The sequence below is a fragment of the Amblyomma americanum genome, chromosome 1 (genome assembly GCF_052857255.1).
Source record: "Amblyomma americanum isolate KBUSLIRL-KWMA chromosome 1, ASM5285725v1, whole genome shotgun sequence".
NCBI lineage: Eukaryota > Metazoa > Arthropoda > Arachnida > Ixodida > Ixodidae > Amblyomma > Amblyomma americanum.
This window is the reverse complement of record NC_135497.1, coordinates 88,774,420-88,787,960: the sequence shown is the minus strand read 5'-3', so window position 1 is coordinate 88,787,960 and position 13,541 is coordinate 88,774,420. Positions and strand designations below refer to the sequence as shown.

The following is a 13,541-nucleotide window of genomic DNA, read 5'->3' as shown; positions in this document are numbered from 1 at the left end:
AACCCGCGTCGTTCGGGCCAGCAGCCGAGCGCCATAACCACTGAGCCACCGCGGAGATCGCTGCCAATGCGCGGCTAGTCATTGGTCCCTAGCAACCCCCGCCTACGAGGTGTTTCCGGCGCCGACGCTGAGATCGGACCTCGCCAAATATCTGCGTCTCCCCGCGTCGCCTCGTTACAAGTACCGGAATTTGGCCTCCCGCGAGTCCTGCAAGCGAGACGCCGAAGAAACGCTGCCTAGTGGCGGGACGAAAGCCAGCGAACTCTGGGGCGCCGTCTTTCTGCTCGTGTGACCGTCGATGAAGCAGCATGCCAACATGCTGCCTATGCCCTGCTGCACAAGTAGATATAAGGCAAACAAAAGGAAAAAAGACTTCTTGGCTCCACGTTTTGATCCACAGTTCTCGGGTTCGAACCCGATCGCGGCGGCTGGAGGAAAAACGCTAAGGCACCCGTGTGCTATGCGATGTCAGTGCACGTTAAAGATCCCCAGGTGGTCGGAATTATTCCGGAGCCCTCCACTACGGCACCTCGATCCTTTTTCCATTTTTCTTTCACTCCCTCATTTATCCCTTCCCTTACGGCGCGGTTCAGGTGTCCAACGATATATGAGACAGATACTGCGCCATTTACTTTCCCTAAAAACCAATTATTATTATTATTTTGGCTCCACGTTATACAAGCCCCGTGTGGAATCGCGTTATTACTCTGCCAGACAGGACGCTGTCGGGTAATCCGCCTGTGAGTGGTATCCATCCAGTTTCATGCACAGGACGCCCCGAAGACATATATACTCACGTCAATGGGCAGAATGAAGGCCACAGTATGGGCTAATAAGTGACGTCGGCAAAATGACGACACAGAGTGCGTAACAAAGAAATCAATAAGCCGATACGTAGGACAATACGTGGTAACTTTTAAATGAAAAAAAAAATGATTTTACCTTTCAGCTGTCCTGTCCCTTCGAAGTGTTTTTTATGCTCTATGTATCTTTGACCGGGAGGCCAATTACCTCTTTCAAATTAAGCACCCCTCAACGCGTTCTGTTCACGTATGAATGTGGTTTGGATAGCGAAATATTTTTTCAGATACTGAAACTGGAACTGAATTTGTGCCGCCAGGGGGCCACCAGTACTTTTGAAATTTTTGAACACTAACAAAAATGAATTCTTCGGCACTTAGGGAACTGTTCATTGACTAGGTTGTATTTTGTTACTCTGTTGAATGTTTTTACTTGTCATTTCTCTTTTTTTTCTTTATCTAACAATGTCGAACAATGTATGATGGCTCTCGTGTGTAACTGTGTCTGCTAATGCTGCCAACTTCTACGGATGACGAAGCTTGTCAAGCGGTCATTGCGAACCGCTTTTTTTTTTTCGTCGCCCGCAGTTTTTGTAAGACAAAGGCTGAAATAAACTTGACTTGATACGACACTTTCGGCAGGTCAACGTTCGTCATTTCGATTCCGCGCTTCTGCCTTCGGTGTCTGTCCATGCAGCAGTCCACGTTATGTCTCTGCGTGTATCAGCGGCTGTTTCAAATTGCTTTTTCGAATGCGTTTGCGAAGTGCCGTGGTGAAGCGTATTGTTTTTCGTATGCATATATGACCACAGGAGTACGCAGGTTCGCTAACTGTTGTCAGTGCGGCGTCTGACTGCGAAAGTTCTGCTGAGCGCGCGTTGTTCTAGGGCTGGAAAAAGGCCAGCGCCTTCTCACATTTGAAATTGTTAAAAATAGGAAGCATGGGCAAAGCTATTGCGTGCGCGTGATGATACGCTAGGATGCATTCTTAATGCAGCAGTCTTCGTGTGAAAGTCGGAGTCATTGAAAACCCGGTGCTGTGATGTAAAGGCGTAGAGGCGTCCTGCACGACTACGCACCTGCCTGGAAAGGTACGTAGTGCACGTTTCAAGGCATGCTTTGCGAAAAGAGCGGCCTGTCGTTCTGCATTACGCCTGCATTACGCCTTGGTCAGAAAAAGTGCTACAAACGATTGCTCAGGGCTGTACCCCGAAGAGTAGGACAGTAAAAAGTTGACGCGGAATCATTCGACTTGCTGCTGTTATCTTTATCATGAAGTAATGTTACAAATAATCGTGCATATGCTGCGCGAGCCACAAGTTGAACGCTAATTGTTAAACTTTCTTGTTTTGTTCCACAGTTTCTTCGAACATGTTAATTTATGCGGCCATGCGCTAGGGGACATGGGAAGCAGTATAATCAATAAAAGTCTACAGAGACATTTACGACTGCTTACTTATGTCAGAAGGCACAAGCCCGGCCGCTAACTTTGTGAATGCAGTCTCCGCGCGCTGGGGCATAATGCAACCTGATGCCACTAAGCTGGCAATTCTACCTCCGCATGGCTCGACGTAGCCGCTGCACCCCTTCTGATCTGCGCGCTAACTTCATGAAGGTAGTCGCTGCTGTACCGCGGCCCTACTCCAACATTAAAGATATGATACGATAACTAACGGATTAATGCCCATGTATGCAGAATTGGACTTTCTCTATTTGTAGAGGAGAAAAAAAAATTGCTCATACAGACTGATCATGATAACATCTGTTACATATGGGCTTGTAATGCAGCTATTAAAACAGCTACAAATATCGATAGAGAAAAATGGAATACTGGGCAAAGTGCAAAATGGTTGGTTTTAGGCAGAGCAGACATTTGGATGACAATCTGTTGGTAGTAACACAGTGTATTGAAATAGCTATGACACAAAACAGGCTGCTATGATTGGCTCTTTTTTTTTTACATGAAAGATGCATATGACAGTGAAAGCCGGGAATCGCTGTGGGACCTTCTAACGGAAGTAGGGCTCGATGCTGACCCAGGGATATTAGAATGCAAATAAACTGCGAAGGGTTAAATGGTATGGAGGAGGTGAACATGCATTGAGAGTTACAACAGGGGCACCCCTTATCGCCACTGTTCGTGATATATATGGTGTTCAGATAAGAATGGTAATCGAGGTCCCATCACCATGTTTTGTCTATAACGAGATTTTTACATGTGATGGGCAAATGTGTTGACACAAGGGAATCATATGTAGTTTTGCAAGAAATGCTTTAAATTTTGGGGAAAAAATCATATATCACACTATAGGCAGAAATTGTTGATTTTACAAATTCACTATATAGTTCGCATCTCTGCAGAAAGTAAACTAACATTTTGTGCAACCTGATTATTTTTTAATAATTGTATGCAAACTTTCCTGTTGGAAGCAATGCAAACATATTTTTAGGCTCTTACAGTTTTAATGGTAAAAAAATTGCATACATTTCTGATAAAGTAAGGCATTCCAATAATGGCAATGTTTAGAACAAGGAGTAAGAACCTGAGGTTGAAATTTCTCAGTATTAATCCGTTCTTTTAATATCTCCATTCAAAATTTATACATCTAGAATGGGCAAGTAATACTTGATTAGGCATTGAAATCATGTGAAATTTGAAAAAGGCAAATTGCTGAGGATGATTCAGGCATGGACACATCGGCACAACGCTCATCATACTCCTCGTATTACAGCTGGCCCCGACTGTCTGGATCACTGTTGCGGCTTCGCGGTTCACCAACACGTGCCAACGATTGCCGAAGCAACTTGCTGGCTTCTCATCATACCGGGCCCAGTGGCTGCTGCGTCGACGCACGTGCATATGTTCCGGCTCTCTGGCTGTAGCACACTGATGCGGTGGGGCGTATAAAAGCTGACCTCTTGGCCCTGGCCGAACCATTGCTGAGGACAATTCAGGCACGGACACATCGGCACAATGCTCATCGTACTTCTTGTATTACAGGTGTGTAATACTGTTTACTTGTATTTCTTTAAACACACAGTTTGTGCCTGGGTCATCCTACGGCAATGGGTGATGATGATGAGTAATGCACCGCATCTTATACGAAAGTAAAGGGTGGAAGACTATTCGATAGGCCTGCAACTACTGTGAAAGAGGTTGGAAGCTTTCTTGGGAAGCTTAATGGCGAGTTGGAAGCCTTGGGAAATAACCTCAACCATGAGCTTGGCACCCTGTGGGTATCAGTCGAATTTATGAATGAAAGTTTTGAAGAATTCAAGAAAGAACTGGCTGAAACACGCAGAGAGCTGTGCGAGCTTAAGGAAGAGCAGAAGTGTCTAAAGAAGGAAAACAGTAAACTTTCTAAACAGCAACAGCGTACTAAGGCAGAACTGACCAAACTTCAGCAGTACAGTCGCAGAAAAAATCTCGAGTTAAAAGGCGTTTCTTCTACACATAGTGTGTCATTGAGAGATATTGTCTCCGCTCTTGCCACGAAGGTCAGAGCGGTGATAATAGTGAACGATGTTGACATCGTGAACACCAATCTGGTGACTGCAATGCAGCGCCAAATTGTGCTGTGAAGGGGACCAACCCGCGTACTCGAGGCCATGCCCATCGTGGAAGAGAGAGAAAGAGATAATAAGTATTAAAACTAAGGAAAACATAACACAAGCATGAAAATGATTTGCACAAAACCCCAGTGGGCATGTTGGTTATCTGCTAGGCTGGTCTCACTGTTTATTGCATTCGGATCAGTCAACAGTTTATAGTATATCTCAAGAAGCCTGAACAATAGGGCCATGGTGTCTGTAGCCTTTGCATTCTCATGCTGCTCTGCAAGAGCTTTACAAACAATACTAAATTTCTAGACTTATTTTGCTTCTTTTGTTTTGTTATTACATGTTCGTGCTGCATGGAATGGTACTGACTGGACTGGATTTTCTAGCCTATGCCTTGGGTGGATTTTGATCGTAAGCCACGTGAAACAAATCTGCACACTATGTAAATGCAGACAGAAACTCGGGAGTCTTCGTAACCACATTCTTAAAGAAGAAAATTTGATAGCATTTAGGTTGCCTCCTACAGTCTTTACATAGATTTCCCGCCAAAACTTCGGTTGGAACCAGTTCCGTTGCCCTTAAATCACCTTCTAGAATGTCAGAGTACCTTCCATTTGATTATCATATGGGATTATACTAATCTAGCCCACTAATCCACCTTAATTCATTTTCTGGGGTAGCCCTACTTCCGAAATTTTGGGGGTTCTTTAGAAATTTTTGGGGCTGGGCCAACTTTCAAATTTTTGCCAACTTCCAAAAATTGGGCAATGCCCTTTGCTGGTCACATAGAGTTGATGACATCATGACCTTCTCAATCGCATTCATAGATCGCAGGGAGTCTTCATGCCACTACTGGTGCAGTGGCAAGCGACGTGCCACTGTCCCAGCAGGTGGCTGTTTCAAACGCAGCCACCAGTGGGCCTTGTGAAACCCGGATTGCTCTTCCTAAGCTCCTGTAAGGCTCGTGCGCAGTGCCACGGTGGGGAGGTGGCGATTGCATTGAATTTATTTTAGTTAATTTCATTGCCACGTGCCACGGGGAGCAGGTAGTTCACAACCCAGTGGCCAGGTTGTGATGGCGTTGCAAGGCCACATGGCTTCTCTCGACCAGTCATTCATTTAACTGCCATCTGCCATGGTGGGCAAGCTGTGATGTCACAAGGTCATGTGACTTTTCTTGACCAATCGAGCAATTTCATGACAGAGAAGCTGGAATTTTTTGTGAGACGACAGTCTAAATGCTGTTGCATTATTAAAAAAAAAGGTTTGCCCTGGACAGTTTAGCATATTTTCAACAACAGGCTTGTCTCCCATGACCTTAGTCACTTGTCCCGCAGAGCCACTACACTGTTTTAATGAATGGACGTTTGAAATATGTGCATGGCAGGGAAGAAAGGAGGACATGGGCAAATGAAATGCAATTTTATTATCCGGGTCTGCTGTGTCCCTTTTCATCAGACTGATTGTACTGTTCACAAGCGATAAATTAGTGTTGGAAGAAATTTGAATATTTATCTTTGAAAAACAACTATGCGCTTAAGAGACGAAGACTGAGGGAGAACAAACACGAAACACAAGGCGCAACTTCCAACTTTAATAACATTACCTGAATACAGGCGTGCTTTTATAAGTATCGCGAATCACGATGTCATGGACCATTGGTATGGGAAGATAATCTGTGCCTAAGCGCTTCTTTTTTGTTTTTTCTACTCTCCTTTTCACTTTAGCCGGTTTTATTGCTTGTTAAAGTCGTCTAGACACCTCTCTTTTTTTTGTCACCCTTTTGGTATGTTGTTTTTCACAGATCATGAACCAACTTTTAAAAAGTGCTCATCAAAAAGAGCTACTTGAATATTTAGCTTTTCACAACGTGCAAGCAAGACTCAGCAAGCTTCGGATAGATTGAAATAATCATTCCGATCTGTCGCCACTCTTTCAGTTGATGTCAAAGTGGTAGTACAGGAAAACAAAAGATGCTTCATTTTAGTTCAGCAACACATACATGCTTACTCACCATGAATATTGGCAATTAATTTCGCTTGCAAATATTTAATGCATTTGTTTTTCCCAGTTTCATTATCACTGCCTTTCCACAAGCCCGCATCAGCGTCAGTCAATCACATTTGTGTGATACCACTGCCTCAACACACTGAATATCTGTACTTCATGTAAACAAGGGAAAGTGCTCCAAATGGTAAACAAGCCAGAAATATTGATAGTGGGGCAAACACCTGCTGGCATCATTCTGCAGTAATAAGAGGTAGCATACTAAAATCGGCTGCTTGTCTTAGCAAGTCTCTGTACACTCGCCTGCAGCAAGCGCTTGGCGCGTATGGACAAGATATCATTCCTGCAAACTCTTATGCTCGGTACGCATCCACTCATGCAGTATGATTCCACATGGGTTGACCACAAAAGTAATTGTGTGGGACATACTAGAACAGAAAATCATGCACATGCAATTTGGCCATAATTGCAGTGACAACGGAGAGCCACACTATGGCTGTGGTGATTGGCCAGCCTGCAGTTCCAAATTCTCTTCCTAAGGAGACCTCAGTGGCGCCGCTACAGGTGATGCACACACTCTATAGATATACATGTAAAAAAACTTTCTTTCATTTTAAGGGCTCCTTATGGCTGTATATTGCTTTCCCCCGAAGCCGTCATTTCATTGGTCACGTAGACTATGGAGAGTATTCACAGACGTCACAGCGGCCACCATTTCGTTATCTGTGAAGCACTGCAATAGGCCCCGCACGTGCCTAATGAAATTATTGCCTCCTGCTACTACTGAAGCTGCGCCCTGGACCACAAAATGATGCCCGTGACATCACATGAATACCCCCTATACCTGCATGCGTTGCCTCTGCACTTAGAAAGGCCGCTCTTATCCCTTGTTTTTACTAGGTGCTAGATTGGAAACAATGAGTGCAAGCTGTGATTAGTAGCATCTGTGCTTTCTACACTATTGTAGCATACAACTTTAAAAAATAGCCGCTGAACAGTCACAACAATAAATGAAATCACCTGTTTAATGTTTGACCACAGTTGTGCCTCATTAATACGACCCCCGTTAATACAGACGTCTCAAATTGCGGACAGTTTTTCTGGGGACCAAACTTTTTCAATGCATTTATGCCTCATTAATATGGAAACTCTCTGTCCGGACAGTGTTCAGGGCGAAAATGCACAGAGCCCATTGGGGTTCATGTATTTCTGTTGCATTAATATGGACTGCGATGAGAACCAAATCTATCTGCCCCGACCAGACGTTTTCTTTCCTGTATTTTGAAAGCAAGACAGCAGCGAACGGTAGCACGGAAGTGCATGATGGCCTTTTTATTTATTTTTTTGTGCTTTCGTGTTTTGCAGTGCCAAGATGCCCAGTTGATGTTCCTTACCGTTTGCTGTATTTCACGAGTTGATGTGAAGAGAAGCCGCTTTCAACAGCTGCCAGCGACTAATATTAGTGGTTTATGGGATGCGAAGAGTTCTAGAAGATATACCATTACTCCATGTAACGCCGTCATGTATATGCATGGCACTAGGGTCTTCAAACTGTGGCGAAATATTTAAAAGGTAATGGTGACCAGAACAATGCTCTTCGAACTCTTGAGGTTTCGCCTAATGTCCACTTCACTGACTACCACTGTGCGGAGAAACAGAACTTAATTATGTACCAATTTTTTTATTTCTGATCATTTATTTCTATGATTCGTTATGGGCGACGCACTTTATGGGCAGTTTTGCTGAGGAACCAAAGTGTCAATCTTTATTAACGAGGCACAGCTGTATATCAAATGAGCCAGAGGCATTGGCGACGATGCATTATTTGAACACAAGACTGACAGGGGTAAAACACCAGCATCTTGTCATGTTGTTTCTTCCCTGTAGTCTATTGCACAACATAATGGATAAAATTGGTCTTTTTAGGTTAAGTGTGTTATGACACCAGCAACTAGAAATGGAGAACTGACTTTTTGATGGTTGTACCAGGGTCTTTCAATACTCCAAATGCTCATGAAACTCCCGCTGAAATTTGGTCAAAAGCGGCCGCTAGGGGCGCCGTCGTCGATCGAGAAGCTGTGAGCAGTGGCACTGTCGTCGATCGAGGAGCTGTGAGCAGTGGCACTGGTGGCCTATGGTAAGGTTGCACCAGAAATACTTGCTTTTGTGCCCGGGCTGTTAATTCATCTTTAATATTTTATGCAGAATTGATGTGGAGATCCTGTACCTGTTAAAGTTCTGTAATCTTAGCGCGCTTGAGGTTTGTATGGAGAAACAACGCTGCTAGCAGTGCCATGGCTAGCTGCTCACCTGTGATCGTCTGGCTGCTGCTTAGACTTGTGGTGCCTAACGGGACATCGAAACATTGCTTAAATGGGCAGTGTACTTATTAGCCTACAATATGCACATGACTGCAACTCAGTGCATGATAAGTCAAAGTCCAATGTTCTTGGACAAGGTCAGTATCGCAGTTCCGCACCGGGCGTTGCTGAAGTGGTGGTCATGGGAACCAGTGGCACTGTAGTCGAGCTTTTCTACATTGTCTGCCAGCGCAGCAGTTTCCTTCGCTGCAGTAATGACAGGCTAGTCGGTTTTTGCTTGAATGGTGCTCTTAGTGATTGCGAAAAAATTTTGGTGGAATCTGAGCACTTGACGACTTCAAGCGAGTGTTACACATGCCATCCTGCTTTGCACCTGGCTGCATAAGTGGCAAAAGAAGCCACTGATCATCATTTTTTCACACCACCTTGCAATGACAGCCAGATTAAAAGGTGGGAGCAGATATATACGGCCGCAAGAACAGCTCTCTCGCAGGTATGAGGTATGTGAGCGTCATTTTGAGGATGACAATATTTTTAAGGATTACAAGCACGTTCTAAATGGGCAATGGACAATGTAATTCCTCGCAGGAATGTACTGCACTCTGCCCGATGTCATCCGTGGACCCTCTTTCCCTGCCTTCCGGGTCTGTGCAATGCAGGCTTATAAGTCCGGAAATCCTTGCCTCAACCTTGCGTATGTTGTCTTCAAGTGAGCACTTATTCCGTTTGAGTTGATACCATTTTCCTGCTCGGCTGAGACCAGTACTATGTCTGCCCTGATGTTTGGTAACCCAGTGACTATGACGGTACTTTCTACGGACTGGCGACATGAACCTATATGCACAATGAAATAACCGGGAATGTGTGCGGAGTTTTCTACTGCAGAAAGCTAGCAACAAGTCGTCTAATAATGGCAAAGGCTTATGTCAATATGTTAGCTGTGTCATGAATGGCTAGAGCAAGCTGCACAAGCAGCCGTTCAAAACTGCAGCCTCTGTCACCAACCTTGAAAGAATCCTTATGGAAGCAGATGGCTTAAATATTAATGCAGTCGTAATTACAAAATTGACCTACAGGCGATGAAGTCAGAAACTACTCATCAGAGACAACTGCTATGTGGGAGGAAAAAGAGCAAGGTCTTTGCACTGAAGGCAGCACTCTCAGAAGTTACAGACCAAGAAATTGTAAGAGCACTGGTTGATTTTTCAACTTTGCAGCACCTGGCATTCATGTCATCGACATGTGGCATGCTAGGCCGTTCAGAACACAGCTCAACGCTTGTGCAGTGAAACAGTTTTGTCATAACATCTGATTGGTGGGCACTGTTAGAACTGCCAATAAGAGCTTACTGCCTGGAAAACTAATGTGCTCAAAAGGCATGACACATACACAACATGCAAGAATGTGAAGCTTGTCTTGTCTAGTACCACATCTTTCGTTCCAACCTTAGTGTCTTTGCCCTTGTGCCTGCCAAGCAGCATATTTTTTTCACCATGTACCATCACCAGCTTGGCCACATTATTGTTTTGTTTATGCCGGAAAAAAAAATTTACCTGCATGTATGCGTGCGGCGCTGCCCTCCTTTCCGGAGGCGTAGCACACCATGCCTGAGACATGTATAAAAGCGTGACTTCTTCGCCGATAGTTCCAGTGACGTCCGCAGCAGGCATGATAGCTAGCAGCTGGGTAAGGGAAGTTGCGAAATTGATTGGTCTAAGAACGTTGACAGAGTCTGCGTTAGCAGACGGCACTTGTTGGATTTGTGCTGAATTTGTGTCACTTGCCTGGGTTCAGTGGACGTGACTGCTGGTTTAACTGTATGTTGTGCATACTGTGGTGCGCTTATCACTATATGACATGTGTTTTTAATGAAGAGTTTAAAGCATGGCTAATCCTCTGCAAGAAGCTGATGAATGTGTCAAGATGTCGCGCTGTCTGTTGCCATGCTTGGCACCACAGCATTCAACTTTCGGAAGCACAGTGCATTTGATTCTGCTCCTGATACTGATGCAGCAGAGGGTATTTTCACTTGTTCATCTTTTGAGCTTATAAATAGCCATTTTGGCAGGCGCAGCTCTTACCATTTTGCCAGCAGGGTGCCGCTATTTCTAAAATGACAGTGCTACGCCTAGGCACCACGGACTGCCCCGAACCCTATCGAATAAGGCCATTCTGAATGGTGGCGTGCTCAGTTATGCATTACAGCTCTGAACCAGGGGCACGGCACTGTGACCGCCGTGGAAATCTTACTGCTGCGGATTTTGCAGGCCCCGCTCCTATGTGGCTGTTGCTGTTTCCCAGGTTCTGCTATATCTTCGCCATCCGGCGCCACTGCACGATCGCCGTTCCCGCCTGCTTCTTGGCCAAGCCTAGCCGACAACAGTTTTTACACCTGGCAACATGGATCTTCTACTATCTCCGATATGGGCGACACATATAAGAACAAGCCTGGAACCACCCATCTCGGGCATGGCACCGTGACCTCAATGGAAATCTTACCGCTGCAGATTTTGCAGGTTAGTGATTTGGAAGGCGCTACTTGTGTGAAGAGCAACGATTATTGTCTATTTGTGGAGTTGTGCCCTGGAGAGTTTATTGATGCACTGAAGCACTTATTTTCTTTGCCATCTCGCCTTTACTTACTTTTTTATGGTATGCTACTCTCATTATCGGGTGACATTGAAAGCAATTCTGGGCCTATGAATGAAACTGAAAGGGAAACTCTGGAAACTCTTTTGCTGACTGTCCAAAGAATTGAAGCTGGCCAAGCTACAATACCTAATGAAATCAAAGGTGTTAAAGAAAGGCAGGATGCTACCGAAAATGAAGTCGAACAGCTGATGCTGAGAGTTGCAGCCATTGAAACACCAACAGCCTCACCCGATAAGCCCGAGTCTTTTTTGGCTGACAATGCCTTTCGAAACATTTCTTCGCAGCTTTCTAACATTTACTCAAGATGTGATGATGCTGAAAACAGGTTGTGTCAAAATAACTTGCTTTTCTTTGGCTTCGACGATGTGGAAGACGAAAACTGGGCAGATTCTGAAGGGCAAATTATCGCGGTTTGTTCAGAGCATCTAGGCTTATCTTTGTCTGCTTCACAATTTGATAGAGTTAATAGACTCGGCGATCAAAATGACATCAAGAATTATCGCCCTATCTCAGTGTTGCCAATATTTTCAAAGGGTTTAGAAAAGATTATTCATGAGCGCCTTTCAATTTTTTTTCAGAAATATGACCTTTCAACCCCAGCTCAATTTGGATTTAGAAAGCATAGGTCCACGGAACTAGCCTTAATAGAACAAAAAGTGTTTATTTTATCACAGTTTTCAAGTAAGATGGTTGTACTGGGCCTGTACATTGATTTCACGAAAGCATTTGACTGCATTGTTCATTCCATTTTACTCAAAAAACTTGAATTGTATGGAGTGCGTGGCCATTGCTGGAATCTTATAAAATCTCACCTTGGCTATCGGCGGCAGTATGTTCAAATAGGTGAGCACTGTTCCGACCAAAAACCAATTGCAAGAGGAGTGCCTCAAGGCAGCATTCTTGGACCTTTTCTTTTTAATATCTACATAAATGATCTGGTAAATACATGCGCTGAAGCCAAATATATATTGTACGCCGACGATGCCAGCATATTTTTTTCCGCTACAGACTGTGAGCAAATCAGCTATATAGCAAACTCCGCCCTTGTAAAACTTCTGGAATGGTCTGTAGCAAATCAGTTAGAAGTTAACACCAACAAAACTAAGGCTGTGCTATTTAGACCGAAATCAAAGCAGGTAAATATGAATGTAGATCTTACCTATGGCACCAGAAAAATAGAAATAGTAAGTAGTATTAAAATTCTTGGGGTCACGTTTTCGCAAAATATGCTGTGGGATATTCATGTAGATTCTGTTTGCACTAAATTGTCAAGTGTCGTTGGTATTTTATCCAGATGTAGGTCTATATTACCTTTCAACGTAAAAAAGCTGATATATAATTCTCTTTTTTACTCTCACCTCTCTTACTGCTTTTTGGTATGGGGATCTACCACAGTAACAAACTTAACACAGGTGTACGTCCTACAAAAAAAGATAATTAGGCTTATTTTTGATGTCCCCTACAATTCTCATACACATGCTCTGTTCATTAAAGCAGATATAATGCCTGTCTGGAAATTGTTTAGCTATAGACTAATTGTTGCCTTTAAGTACGAATTAAAAGAAAATCGAAATTTCTTTCGCAACCTAGCCAAGCTAGAAATAAAGCCTACATCCTACACTATATGTCAGTCTGAATACTGGAAGGTGGTCACTCCCCGTGCTAACTATTCTATGGGTACACTATCGTACATTTTGCCTAAACTTCTTAATGATCTGAATAAATGTGGAATTGATTTAGGTCGCACTACAGTTCGTGAACTGCGCCACGTGATATGTCATGTTTTTGAACAATTCTAATATTGATTTCCTTGTGATACATTAAATCGAATCAATTTTGCGTTTCTGCATGTTTGTATTCCTGTATGTTTCATGTATGCTCCTGTACTGCCTTGTAGAGGGGACCGTGGGCTCTAGTCAAGCTGTTCAGCAGCTTTTACCCACGGCCCCTCCATCGTTTTGATGGAAATAAAGCTATTATTATTATTATTTTTAATTTCAAATCTGACAGGCACAGACCTTCTTTAAAGACAAGCCAAACATCCTTTCAAATGGGCACAAATTGAAAGATACTAGTTACTCTACCCGCAAGGATTTTTCTGCTACAACTCGTGAAGCTAGAAGCAAGTTGACAAAGTTTGCTAAATCACAATCCATGCCTTATAAACTGACATTTGACAAATTTCGAATGGACAAAAAAA

The 13,541-nt window shown here is 43.7% G+C and overlaps 1 protein-coding gene across 1 annotated transcript in view; it reads left to right on the top strand.

Annotated features, from left to right (window-relative positions):
* Window positions 1-3,686: 3,686 nt before the first annotated feature.
* The window catches only part of LOC144113194 (uncharacterized), a 33,097-nt gene continuing 23,242 nt past the window's right edge, over window positions 3,687-13,541 (top strand). The window contains exons 1-4 of the mRNA XM_077646156.1: window positions 3,687-3,801; window positions 6,841-6,932; window positions 9,278-9,398; window positions 10,991-11,205. Coding sequence (XP_077502282.1) covers window positions 6,861-6,932; window positions 9,278-9,398; window positions 10,991-11,205 — 408 coding nt within the window. The 5' untranslated portion in view covers window positions 3,687-3,801; window positions 6,841-6,860. The remainder of the gene's footprint in view (window positions 3,802-6,840; window positions 6,933-9,277; window positions 9,399-10,990; window positions 11,206-13,541) is intronic.